The sequence below is a fragment of the Leptodactylus fuscus genome, chromosome 4, assembly GCF_031893055.1.
Source record: "Leptodactylus fuscus isolate aLepFus1 chromosome 4, aLepFus1.hap2, whole genome shotgun sequence".
NCBI classification, from domain to species: Eukaryota; Metazoa; Chordata; class Amphibia; order Anura; family Leptodactylidae; genus Leptodactylus; species Leptodactylus fuscus.
Genome location: NC_134268.1, coordinates 135,447,612 through 135,461,851, shown reverse-complemented (window position 1 = coordinate 135,461,851; position 14,240 = coordinate 135,447,612). Strand labels below are relative to the sequence as shown.

At 42.3% G+C, this 14,240-nt stretch overlaps 1 protein-coding gene across 4 annotated transcripts in view; it reads right to left on the bottom strand.

The window, feature by feature from the left end:
• Window positions 1–14,240, bottom strand: part of SLC12A7 (solute carrier family 12 member 7) — a 143,726-nt gene that overhangs the window by 9,760 nt on the left and 119,726 nt on the right. For all 4 annotated transcript variants that reach the window (XM_075271085.1, XM_075271086.1, XM_075271087.1 and 1 more), the window contains exons 17-21: window positions 10,504–10,672; window positions 9,038–9,233; window positions 6,486–6,655; window positions 2,093–2,224; window positions 453–560 (exon numbers count right to left, since the gene is read on the bottom strand). In XM_075271085.1, coding sequence (XP_075127186.1) covers window positions 453–560; window positions 2,093–2,224; window positions 6,486–6,655; window positions 9,038–9,233; window positions 10,504–10,672 — 775 coding nt within the window. The remainder of the gene's footprint in view (window positions 1–452; window positions 561–2,092; window positions 2,225–6,485; window positions 6,656–9,037; window positions 9,234–10,503; window positions 10,673–14,240) is intronic.

Here is a 14,240-nt window from a genome sequence, read left to right as displayed (position 1 = left end):
TTACTATTTCAGCAGATATCAGTAAGGGGTTAATGTCCTACAAAAACACCACAACTAGTTTCTCAGATTTGGCTAAAATGAGAAAATATATTTTATGTGAAGGTGAATGGGTGATTCTATCAAAATAAGAGTCACTCGCAGTAAACGGCACTGGATAACCCCTTTAAAACTTCTGATGTGGTTCCCAGTCTCCTCGTCATTTCTGTAACATGATTACCAGCTTCTCCATACTAACTGTGCTTTAATTGTCTGAGACACTCCTCACCCCTACTCTTGGATGGACCATCAAACAACAGTGTCTCAGACCACCAAAGTACATTATGCATAAAGTAGGCTAAGAAGTCTTACTTTACACAAATAAGGAGAGCACTTTAAACTGGATGAATCACAACAGAAAAAAATACAAAATCTGAAGAGATACATTAACACCAAATTAAGACAAATAAGCGTACCTCTCTCTCTCTTTCATTCTTAGACAGTTGCATTTGCTTAAGCATTTGAGATCTCTGCTCCATCATTAGCGTCTTCTCATATGTAAATGCAGAAATGTCATTTTCAAACTGAAAAGAACATAAAGGTAAAAAAAAGTTAATATTGTAATTAATTACAACCTGAAAGTTTGTTTTACATTAGTAACTGGAGAAATAGTACCACTCATAATCAGCTCTACTTTGAAAATGCTTTCTTGATTAAATAACAAACATATGGCTAAGTTCACACCTGCGCCCGGTCTCTGCTTGGGTTTTACATCCACGAATCCGCTTAAATGCGCGTTTTTCGAGTCGAAACACAGCGGAACCCATTATAGTCTGAGGTCCCTAGGTAGGCTTCCATTTGTGGTGTCCACTTGGGGGATAAGTGTGAACCTAGTGTTTCTCTCCCATTATGTTTAATTTCCCATTATGTAGCTCCCATTATGTTTAAAGGGGCTCTATCACTGGGAAAAGTCATTTTTAACTAATCACATCCTTGCATAGCCTTTAGAAAGGCTATACTACACCTACCTTTAGTATGGAAATTGCCTCAGTGGTTTCTGAATAAGTCTGTTTCTATTCATATGCTAATTAGACTGGGTGCACGTGCACCCTTTTTGCCATTGTTTCCTATGGGTGTATACAGCACAGGCTGCTGCTGATTATGACTCAGCTTCCTGTTTGCACACACATATAGGAGATAATAGCAGAGATGAGTGCTGCTGGGAACTTCCTGTGCTGGCTGGAAGCTCATTAGCATATGAATAAAAACTAATACATATACACCACCTACACAATACTGGTACTCAGTGACCAAATAACATTATTTAAATTATCCAATACACTGTCCACAAAAGTCCCAAGTAAATCAAATGTCAAATGCTTGTGATGCGTATAAATTGAGTCCCTGCAGATGATATGTATACCTCCTACTACAAAATTGACTGAAAAATGTCACGTGGCATGTACAAAATTGCCAAATACTCGTCATCCAGGAAAGAGGCTAGAAATGGAAAAAGACAATCATTACATTTTGTGAAATGGTGCCGTTTTTTTGGCTGCCACTGTATATACTGTACCTGTGTTCCAAAAATAAATGTTCAGTAAATGTTTAAAAATGTCAATTTGCACTTTGCATCAAATATTCTATTTTAGTGGCCAATATTTGTTCCTACTGTGCTTCAATACGTTGCACCCAATAAGTCCAAAAACTGCGAAGCATTTATCAGTTGCACCACAGCCTTTGGAGAAATTATCTGACACAAGCTGGGAACAACATATTATGCACTGAAAGATATATTTCTTGAAAAATTGCAATTTTCACCATCAGCTGTGCATTCATTGCTGGAAAATAAATTAATTTGACACTAAAAATGTTCACGGTATCCCTGGATAAATTCCTTGAGGGGTCCAGTTTTCAAAATAGGGCCCTGCATCAGAGGAATCCCCCATGACTGGCATTTCAGGGGCTCTGCAAAAGTGGCATGGCGTCCAAAAACCAAACCATCTGAATCTGTGCTCCAAACACTAAATAGCACTCCTTCCCTACTGTACCTGGCTTTGTGCCCAAACAATAATTTATACCCACTATTTACATAATGTAAATGGAAAAAACAAACCATTTCAACTACTTCAACTTCAGCATCCAAGCGGAGATGATACAGGAACATCTGTAGATCTTTTTTCATTTGAATGCTATTATCATCCATTTGGGCAACAGTAAAAATCCTCATCCTGCACTTTCTCCAAACCTATGGAAATGTCACCAATTATAATCAGTTAATTAGAAATAAAATCTATTTATGTAAAACACTCTGTATAATTTGCTATTGTAGGCATTAAAGAGTTTGTGGATCTTTTCTAATATTTCACCTAGTGTATTGACACATGAAAAAGAGAACATGCTTACCGTAATTTACACTAGCATGGGGACCAGAAAGGAGGAAACCCTTTCCACTTAAACAGAAAATTACACAGGGAAACCTGTAAACTATTGTGTACCTAGGGATAGTTTTTAATTTTTTTTTACAGTTTATGAATTCTATTTAAATGTTCAAATATATTTTCTGCTAATTTTTTTCCCTATAAATAATAATAATAATAATAATAATAATAAAAAATACATTTTATTTATAACGCGCTAACATATTCCACAGCACTGTACAATTTATAGGATTCAAGTACAGACAAAAAGGTACATTACAAAGAAATAGTTACTTCACACAGTGACACTGAGGGCCCTGCTCGCTGGAGCTTACAATCTATGAGGTAAAGGTGGGTGGGCACAAGAGATAGCAGGGGCGGTATCGGAGGTAGCATTACTTATACAGAGGTCAGACAATTTTGTTATAGAGGTTATGGTCATTACACAAACATAAAACTTGGCCTACTCTTAAAAAGCAGATATAACGTTAGCAGCCTGAACTCCACATTAACGCACTGTAGCAAACTACCAATGTTTTGTGCAGCTGCTGTTGTATTTAGCTCACTAAAGGATACAGCAATATCTACTAGGTATGTTCCAGTTTGCAGCTTCTACACATATACAAGAATATTCTCATTCACTAGAAGCAAACATATTGCAAATGGTAAAGAATTAAAAACAAAAGGGCACATTTATTAAGCAAAGGCTGGGTTCACATTTGCATCTCTAGTCGCAGAGATCACTAAAAATCGGTGGAGATAAAAGTCCTGCAAGGAGGACTTTATTCTCGTGAGTTTCAGTTTTGAATGGGTAACAACTGTTGTATCAGTATATATATATTGGTATAAGGTGAAGCATATGTGAGAGATTGCAAAAGAGCTGTCCCCATGCACTCCAAGTTACAGCACATATAACAAAAAAACATTGTGCTGTGACTTGTAGTACTTGGGGGACAGCTCCTCTGCCAACCCCCATCAGCCATTAAAGGGTTTGCCCACTTTCAGACCAATATTGACAAACAAATGTACAATAAAAAGATATACAATTTTCCAATATACTTTCTGTAGCAATTCCTCACAGTTTTCTAGATTTCGGCTTGCTGTCATTCATTCTGTTACTTCTAGAGGATAAAACTCTGACCATGGTCATGTGATTTACGGTCCATGGTCATGTGATGAGGACACAGGGGCACAGCTGATTACCAGGCAGAGGTCTGATTATTGTGCTGTGACTGTAACGAGCGGCACCTGTGTGCTCATCACATGACCATGGACCGTAAATCACATGACCATGGACAGAGTTTTATCCTCTAGAAGTAACAGAATGAATGACAGTAAGCTGAGATCTAGAAAACAGAGCGGAATTGATACAGAAAGTATATTGGAAAATTGTATATATTTTTATTGTACATTTGTTTGTCAATATTGGTCTGAAAGTGGCTAACCCCTTTAAGGATTGATTGTCTGTCCCCCTCTCCCCCCACCTCCAACCTGTGCTATCCCTGATGGTATTAGGTAAAGCACAAGTGGGGGATGGCAGAGGTAAACGAAAAACGGGGTTTTGTTTTTGTTTTTTTAGCAAAACACTGATGCAAGCAAATGCACACCCGTTAACGGATCAGTTTTTTTTTTCTTGATGCGTGAATTGAAATCAGTTTGTGTCAGTTTTTTTTTAAATTAAAATAACACCTCCGTGTCAGTGAGTGGACACAAAACAATCCATTATGGTCTCTGTAGGCCCCTGACTGTTATTTCAAACGGAAAGAAAAGCATGTACTACTGCGCTTTTCTGTCCTTTAACAACAACAGATTCACAATGGTTCGTTTTCAATTAACTTTACTTCCCTATGTAAACTGATGCAAGCGATTTGCAGCCGCTTATAGCAATCCCCCAAATGTAAAGCACCATGTAATTAATGGTGCTATATAAATAAATAATAATAATAATAATAATTATTGCTAGTCATCCCCTGAACAGCGAACCTTCCCCCATTAGCCACAACTCTGCTCCTTATGTTCGTGCTGAAACCAAGCAGCAATGTCTTGTAGGAAGAAGTCGTCGTCGTCAGCAGAACTCTCCATAAGGTAAGCCCAAACTCCCCACCTCCCCAATATCCTCCCTCCTTTTCCTGGTCGCAGCATGAGTGATCTTGCCATTATGACCCCTTAGAGAAATGGCTGTCGCCCCTCTCCCACCATTTGTGTATCCCTGCTCCCTAATGTTTCCAGCGCCATCCCAGAGCTATCTTGTCCTCTCCTCCACGAGTGAAGGGTAGCACCTGTGGCGGGGAGAAGAAGATAGCACTGGAATGGCGCTGGAGACATTCAGAAGCCAAGACACGAGTGGTGAGAAGTGGGAGAGGGTTTTAGCAGCCATTTCTCAAATGGGGGTTACAAATGGCAATATCATTCATGCTGGGACCAGGGGTAGCAGCCTTTAGAGGTTGCACATTTTGGGGAGGCAATCAATCATCTGCTACCCTCCACACATGAAATACCCCTAATGGTATTAGGTAAAGCACACGTGGGATGCGCTTCAAAAAAAAAAAAAAAAAAAAAAAATTGTGCTGTGACTTGTAGTATTTGGGGGGAAGCTCCACTGCTACCCCCACAAGTGTTTCACTTAATACCATCAGGGGTAGCACACGTGCTGGGGCAGCCATTAGGGATTGATGGTACTGATGGTATTAGGTGAAGCACATGTGGGGGATGGCAGAGGTAAACATTCTTTTTTTTTTTATTAGCAAAAACACTGATGCAAAGGGATGCACATCCATACATCCATTAAACTATCAGGTTTTTTTGATGCATGAATTGACATCAGTTTGTGTCAGTTTTATGATTAAAATAAGGGATCTGTTAGACCAGGGGTCTCAAACTCGCGGCCCGCGGGCCAACTGCAGCCCTTGGGACAATAGTTTGCGGCCCCCGACGGACATCCCGACATCCGCAGTAATAGCACGGCGCATGCCGGGTGTGTATCTATGATGACCGCCCGGGAGCCGGGTGGCCACCATAGCCGCCAGGTGTCTACTGCTTTAAGCAATACACAACCGGCGCTAATGTCCCGGGACCGATCGGAGGCATTAACCCCTCTGGCGCCACGGTCAAAGGTGCTGGAGGCACCATTTTCCTGGCGGTGCATGGGCGCCGCCATTTTGCCGGTGATCGCCGGCGCCTGGAGCAAGCTCCAAGGCCGATGTCACGTTGCCATGACAGCAAGGCTCCCAGGCTTGTCTGCAATCTCTTTCTTTTGCAGACTGCTCTATGCAGCCTGTAAAAGAAATGTTGATTTTTTGCAATGCATTAGCATTGTAATGCATTGCATTAGTGATCAGACCCCCTGGAGTTCAACACCCCTAGGGGGTCTAATAAATGCAAAAAAAAATAATTTTTAAAAAGTAAAAAAAAATATAAAAAGTATTAAAAATTCAAATCACCCCCCCTTTCCCTAGAACACATATAAAAGTATTTAAATATTGTTAAACACATACATGTTAGATATTCCTGTGTCCGAAATTGCCTACTCTACAAATCTATAAAAATATTTTTCCTGTACGGTAAATGCCGTAGCGGGAAAAATTGTCAAAAGTGCCAAACCGCTGTTTTTTCACGGTTTTGATTCTGATAAAAATTTGAATAAAAAGTGATCAAAGCAATAGCATTTCCGAAAAATGGTAGAACTAAAAAGTACACCTGGCCCCGCAAAAAAAAAAAAAAAAAACGCCCTATGCATCTCTCTACACTGATGTATAAAAAAGTTACGGCTGTCAGAATATGGCGACTTTTAGAAAAAAAAAAAAATTGGGAAAACTGTGAAAATTGGGAAAACCTGATGCGGCCCAGCCTCACCCAGACTCTACCTTCAGCGGCGCCGGGGTAAATTGAGTTTGAGACCCCTGTGTTAGACTTATCAGATAGACATGAAAAACATGATGCGAAAGGGGACTAAATGTGTCAACAAAAATGTATTTAAAAGGAATGCAGCATGGACCTAGTTCTTTCTACACTGATTTATCACTTTAGCAAGGTATCAATGTATGTAAAAGTTGGTAAACCAAGAAAAATATGGATAACAAACAAAAATACCTTATGTTGTCGTAACAGGAAAGGAAGCAACATCAGCATTCCACCGTCATGAACAATCCACCATACATCAATATTTCCTTCAGCAAAACGCTCCTGGTTGGTAGGAAAGGAATCTATATTTTTGGCCACAAGTAAAGCTTGTTGAGCTGTTGTTGCATCTCTTACTGTGTCTGGGGACATATAAAAATCAGATACCACCGATTAGTAGGAAATGAAACTAATTAAAAATGCAGATTCCCTATAAAAGTAAATACGCAAAAAGATGCTCATCTAATTAATACTACAATATAACAATTGTGTAATTGACTTCAAAGTTATTTTTTTAATTATTAGAGTATCTTGTACATTTTGGTATTTTGCCTATAATATAATTTAATCAAAATTTTCATAATTTTATTAAAACCAACAAAGTTCAGTATGCAGGCACCAAAAGGAGTCATATAATGTAAAATCAATGAATTTGCGATTGAAATCCATTTAAAAACCATTTCAATTGGATGTGTGTGGGCCAGGTAATACGGCATATGTGACAACTGCTTTTCCAGGATGGACTGCAGCTCATCTAAAGCATACAAACTACATTATACAGTAGTAATCCATGATTTTGTAAGTTGTAGGCAGGCCTATTGTCAAGGACTTGATGGTGCTGTGAATATAAGACCGCATGTGGATGGAAAGTCACAGCATCACGAATCACTATAATGCAGTTCAATTCAACTGAGCTGCAGTTGGTCTGGGAAAGCAGTCACACATACCATTATACTCTGACCACACACACACACACATACACACTGAACTGCTTCTGGCTGCACTGAATTTACACGTGTCGCTCGCTCTCCACTCTTTCCCATACTCATTGAAGTACACAAGCAGTGCTGCCTCAACAGTCTCTGTATCAGAAGTTAAAGGTATTACAGAAATGGCCATGTTCTTTGATTTCTCCAGTGCTTTCAACACCATTCAGCCAGGGCTACTGAGGGAGAAGCTGAACCTTGGTGGTGTGGACCATCACCTGTCCAACTGGATCCTAGACTACCTGACAAACCGCCCTCAGTATGTGAGAGCCCAGGACTGTGTGTCTGACACTGTGATCTGTAGTACGGGGGCACCACAAGGTACAGTTCTTGCCCCATTTCTCTTCACACTGTACACTGCTGACTTTAGACAACTCATCCAGCTGTTACTTACAGAAGTACTCCGATGACTCTGCTATAGTCGGCCTGATCACTGATGGTGACGATAGGGAATACAGAGACTTAAACCGGGATTTTGTTGAATGGTGCCAGCAGAACCAGCTCAGGATTAATGCTGGGAAGACCAAGGAGATGGTGGTGGACTTAAGTAAACGGAGAGGTGCTCCGACCCCGGTGGAGATCCAAGGAACATGTATTGAGATAGTCAGGACCTATAAGTACCTGGGCGTGCTCCTCAATAATAAACTAGACTGGGCTGATCACCTGGAGGCGCTGCACAGAAAGGGCCACAGCAGACTCTACCTGCTCAGGAGGCTGAGGGCCTTCGGAGTCCAGGGGACACTTCTTAGGGCCTTCTTCAACTCTGTGGTTGCCTCAGCCATCTTTTTCGTTGTAGCCTGCTGGGGGAGCAGTATATCAACCAGGGACAGAAATAGACTTGACAGGCTGATCAGGAGGGCCAGCTCTGTCCTGGGGAGCCCCTTGGACCCAGTACAGGTGGTGGGTGACAGAAGGATACTGTCTGTGGTGACCTCCATGCGGGAGAACAAATCCCACCCCATGTATGGGACCCTGATGGGACTTGGCAGCACTGTAAGTGACCGTCTGCTTCACCCCAAGTGTGAGAAGGAGCGCTATCGCAGGTCCTCCCTTCCAACCGCGACCAGGCTATATAATCTACATCAGACCAAACGAAGATCACTCCGCACAGAGAACTAATGATTATGACGATGACCATGAGGTCTTCCTCTTTCTCTTCTGTTTTTCCTTAGCTGCTATGGCCTCCTAGTATATCTTCTCTCCTCAGCTTATGTGTGTCTACGTCTGTAACATATTACTCTGTATTATCCTGTATCTGTATTACTATGCTGCTGTAACACGCTGAAATTTCCCCAATGTGGGACTATTAAAGGATTATCTTATCTTATCAATAGACCAGAGCAATGCTTCAGTATTAACACACAGTGGGCTCATGTCAGCAGATGCTGGAAAGAGGCAGAAACTAGTATGCCAAGGGCTAACTACAAACAAAGCCTATATCCTGGAGAAAAAACAGTGCAGCAATGATAACAGCCCGTAGCAGTGTCTCTACAGCGCTGTGAAGAGGTTATGTTGCCAAAAACTCCAATATCTTGGCAACAGAGGCACCAATTCACAAGGCGAAGCCAAAGTTTGATTTGGGTGACACTAATCTATCCATGGGGATGGGTTGATATGCTGTGTTCTGGTTACAGACTCCCTTAAAAGTTAATTTCTGAAAAGGTGCAGGACTGTCACATAATAAATATTTCACAATTCATTACACAGACAATGTTAGATATAAAACTAAATCAAGACAAACAATAAGTTAACACCCACCAACGAATGGTTTCCAACTGTAAGGATTGTTAGGCTGCTTCCATGAGTTTGGCCAAGCCATTAATACAGTGTTGTGCTTCATTGCTCCGAGACCAGCAGACTGAATCAAATGTGACATTCCATCACGTACGTTCGGTGACACAACTAACTGACAAAATCCTTTTGTCTTCTCTGCACTCATTAAAGCTTTAATATTCTGCAACAGGAGTAGGAAAAACACTGAATTATTTAAAAATACTTGCACATTATATACAAAATAGCCAGCCAAAGAAAGCCAATTGTATGTTCACATGGAAAACATGAAAGCATTTTGATAAGCGCTGCAAATTAATTTGCATATCTGAAATATTTTCAAAGGGAGTGCTTTGTCCAGATCCTTGTTAATTCACACACTGAAAACCGTTACCCAAAGTCCGAGACAATGCCCACACATTCAGGTGACTCAAAATGGGAATGTACACCATTGAACTATGGCTTCTGCAGACGATTTATCGCTCATTATCTCAAAATCAAGAGGTGTCCCCTCCCACACACATTTACCTTGTTTGACCATTTGAGTGAATTTTTCAATTTTGAAGGCAAATTATTCTAAATTAGAAATATTAGAAGTACTTTTTACCCCTCGTATTGATGTCTCAAGTTAAATAATTTTCACCCTTACAATGGCGTATTGATTCCCTCAATTATCTGAATACTGAGTTGACTCCTGAATCTACATACCTCCACAAAACTAAAATGACCTTCCACTAATAGCAGAAATTCAATTAAATTAGAAATTAAATTAGATTCCCCTCCACTGGGCTAAGCAATCCTCGCCAACAGTGGTTATGTAAACCATTTTGCATAATGGAAGGGCTGTCACACTATGAGTTATGTACTCACCCAAAATTGAATCACATTTGGCAACCTTGACTGTCCTTTTGGCAGCTCCCTGATTTTACTAACATGATAACCCCTGATATTCTCACCCAAAATACTCATTAGTTCCACGACTTACATGTATTTGCACATTGTTTCTCCTCAAACTACAGATCCATGTGCTTTAGACTGCTGCAGCTTGTTTCCTTGTTTTAATGGCTTGTTTTCTATACTTAAGACGTGCACAAACCTCCTTCCTCCTCTTCTATTTTTGCACATCTCTGACACAATACAATGTAATTTTCCTATTGTGCTCTTTTATTGCTTATAGTGAACGCTCTTGTTGTATATGCATCTTATTATTTGATTTCAGGTTTACTGTATGCCATTTATGTTTTGTAAACAAATATATGACAGAATGGACAATTTTTATTTCAACACTGAAGTCCATTATCACAAATACAAATGTAAAGTCTTCCATTTATATCAGTCATAAGGGTAACTGAACTTTTCTACAGATCTCAACAAGTAAAAGGGCAATGGTAGGGTGACCATAGCCTAAATGAAATTATACACTACTAAACAGATCTGAGGATGACTGTACTTACTTCTTCACCTTTCTGTGCTTCAATATGTTTATCTAGAAAAGTTCCTTGCAGCACAGAGCCAACAATTGTTAATCCTTTGCCAGCCTTAAGCTGAGTGGTCAGTGAAAGAACTCGAGGATGCTTCACATTCTGTTCAGAATCCAGGTTTACCAACACCAAAATCTGAGGTCTGAAATAAAATTACAATAAAGTCACCTTTTTAAGAGTTGTTCACATCTTCCTTTTTAGATGTGAGAGTTTTTTTTTTAGATTTTTTTTTTTTAATTTGTAGAGTAATTAGAAAACGAAACCTGAAATAGATATTCTGGTTTGCAAACATGCAGCTTCCCTGACAGATTTGATACACAAGGCTCTTGTTTCTTCAAGTTTCATTCCATTTATGTTCATAAAGAGTTTACAATTTATACATATAGTATAAACATGCAAAAAATACACAGTAAATGTTACATAGTACAGCTACAAAACAAGTGTAAATTGAGGGGCGTGGCCTAACCATGGACGCTTGAACACGCTCTTTTCAGCAGGTCCCGGACCCCAGGCGGCTTATACTTACCTAACGGTGGTCTAATCCTCTCCTGTCCTCCTCCCCCGAGATGGTCCGACACTTGGGCCGCAAAGGTGCCTTCAATCCCCGGGTGGAACCACAGTTTGCGCGGTTCTTGCTGTCCGCCACCTCCTCCCTGGTCCCGGACAGCGAATCCAAGATGGCGCCGATACACCCGAACACTGAAGAGAAGGACCCACCTCCCCTGCTTTCCGCAGGGCCTACGCTACCCGACTCATCTTCACCGACACCTGCAGCTCAGCCTATGCTCCAGACGCTGCAAGATGGAGGGTGGACCAGCTCGCACGCACCAGGTACCGGTCTCCTCCCCCTCCGGATCCCAAGATGGCAGCCGAGAAGCCGCTATCCTCCTATTCCCCTCTGCACCACCAGCCTCTGGTGCCCCTGCCTCCTCCTGTGCCCTTGCCTGGAGGTTCAGCCACAGATCACCTGCTGAAAGCAGTCCCCTTCTTCCTTGCCAGCCTTGCAGAGCTTATCAGCCACTCAGACTGTGTCCCCCTTGCAGCACCCGCCACAGGGGCCTCAGTCACACATGGGGTCCCCAGCATGGGATCCTCCTGCTAGCTCCTCACATGATCCCCCCCCCCCACACACACCTTTTCAAATGCGGGAGGTCCAGGTTCAGTCTCTGATTCTGCTCCGCTGTTCCACTCAGCATTACCTCAGCGCTCCACCTACGCTATAGCCTCCAGTGCTGCTCCTGCCATAACCTGCCTGGACCCAGATTTCACCTCCACCCTGGCGTCTCTCCGCTCACCTACCTCCTCTGACTTATCTAATGTCTCGCCTCAGGGTGCTGCCTCACTGTCTCATCGCCATAAGCACCCCAAGCTGGCCGATATATGGAATCTCCTTTGCACTATGCCTACCAAGTCCGATCTGGAATTGATTGTCCGCAGGGTGGAGGAAAAGCAGGAGCGCATCATGTCAGAGTTTAAGTTTGAGCTCCAATCCCTGTCGACTCAAGTCGCTGCCCACCAGCAACAAACTGTCTATTGATCAAAGCCTTATTGCTGTGGAAAATTCACTGGCCTCCCAATGTGCTCTCAACCGTCACATCCTTCTTCAGGTCAACGAACAGGAGAACAGGGGCCACCGTAACCATATCAAATTGAGGGGCATTCCTGACTCTGTTCCTCCGGCCGAACGCCGTACTGCGGTCTCTTTATCCTTAATAGGTTCCTCTCTCGCCCAGTGGATACGAAGATTAACCTGCATAGAGTACATTGTGTATTGGGCCCCCGAAGAGCAGCTCCCACTGAACCACGGGACGTCCTATGCCGGGTTAATTTGTTCCGGGAGAAGGAGGATATCCTTCAGGCGGCTTGGCCCTGTTTCCTTTGTGGACAATCTGGTGTAGCGACTCCCAGACGTCCCCCGTAGGACATTGGCAAGGCGTAGACTCCTTAAAACCTGTCTTACAAGATATTCTGGACTCTGGAGCCACTTACAGATGGGGCCACCCTTTTCACCTCCAAATCCGGCGCAACGGGGCGCTGTCCTGCATTCTCCCGACCAAGCACCTTCTTTGGCGCAATTCCTGGATTTAACTGACCCTGCTGGACTGGTTGAAGTACCCACTGCCTTCTCCTTCACCGACTGGGCGCTCTTCCTCTCCTCCTCTGCCTCACCAGTTGCGCCGGGTTGAAGCCTCCTCTTTCATCCCCTCCTGAGGGTAGTGTGCTCTAGCTGCTGCTTTTCTACCGGGACTTTAATTAACTGTTAGATTCTGTTGTGCCTTATCTTTGTGTCCTCACTCCTTGCTGACCCTAAGTATTTTTACCCTGGCGGTGGCCGCGGTGGAACTCTGTTCGTTGCGGCCCCGGCTGGTGAGACCTTCCCTGCACTGTTAGGGCTCGTTCACACATGAACAAAGGGGCGGATTTTGACAGTGGATTTCGCTTCAAAATCCGCCCCTTTACAATAGTGGTGTATGCAGACCGCCAGGCTTCTTTTTTCCGCTAGCGGCAGGCTGCTGCTAGCGGAGAAAAGAAGCGACATGTCCTATCTTCAGGCGGAAACCGCAGCGCCCTGGACCGCGGCTTCCGCCTAGCGGCAGCAACCTCCTATGTCAGCTCATTCATTTGAGCCGACATAGGAGGGGAAAGCCGCGACCGCGATGGTCCCAGCAGGCGGGTTTTGACCAGAGAGAGACACGGCGAGCCATGTCTCTCTCTGTGTCAAAACCCGCGCGGACCCCACAACGTGTGAACTAGCCCTTATGCTGCTACGCATTGCAATTGGTGGGGACTGTTTTGGGACTGCTATTTGTGGCATGGACCGCTTTTTTTTTTTTTTATATAGTCTCTCACTCTGCCAAATCAGTATCCCTACACTATGCTGAGGATGGCCCAATAGGCCGAAACAGCGCTGTCCATAGCTGGGAATCTGTTCCTTTTGGGATAGAAATACTAATTTGGCAATTAAATCCACATCATGATTAAATAGACTTTATAACTGAGTCATGCATGATGTTAAGAATGCTGCCCTCTAGAGGGTGGCATACAGAGTGCACTGTTCTCCTAATTACATCCTGGAGAATAGATTTGCATATTTTTTACCCATTATTTTAGAATGTAAAGGATATTGCTAGAGAGGCGATCAGCGTAATTTACCCTGTATTTTATGATTTTCATTTTTCATTCCCTGCCTTTTAAACCCCATAACTTTTTTTATGGTCACAGCGCCATATGAGGGCTTAATGTTTGACATTCTGTTCTTCATAATGGTACCATTTATTATTCTGTACTATGTACTAGGAAGCTGGAAAAAAAAGTTCACAATAGGTGGAAATAGAGAAAAAGTGCATTTGTGAGACTTTCTTAGGACCTTCATTTTTACGATTATTAATTGTGCAAACAAAATAACATGTCCCCTTTATTCTAGTTTTCAGAAAAAATGTGTATGGTATCAACTGGTCAGTTTCTTTTTCTAATTTTGTATAAATAAAGCTTTAATGCTTGCTTTAGCGTAGGCATGCCCGATACTGAAGCCATTTCTAGATCCATGTCATACTCTCCAGTGTATAGAAACATATTAGGAAACCTAAGTGAATCTTTACAGGTGACCTCAGTCTCACAAAATCCGTATTTAACATTTTTCATGTTAGATGCATTAAAAAGATAAAACATGGCTGTGAAGGTGTACAAAGACTAATATTAGTAAATATAGT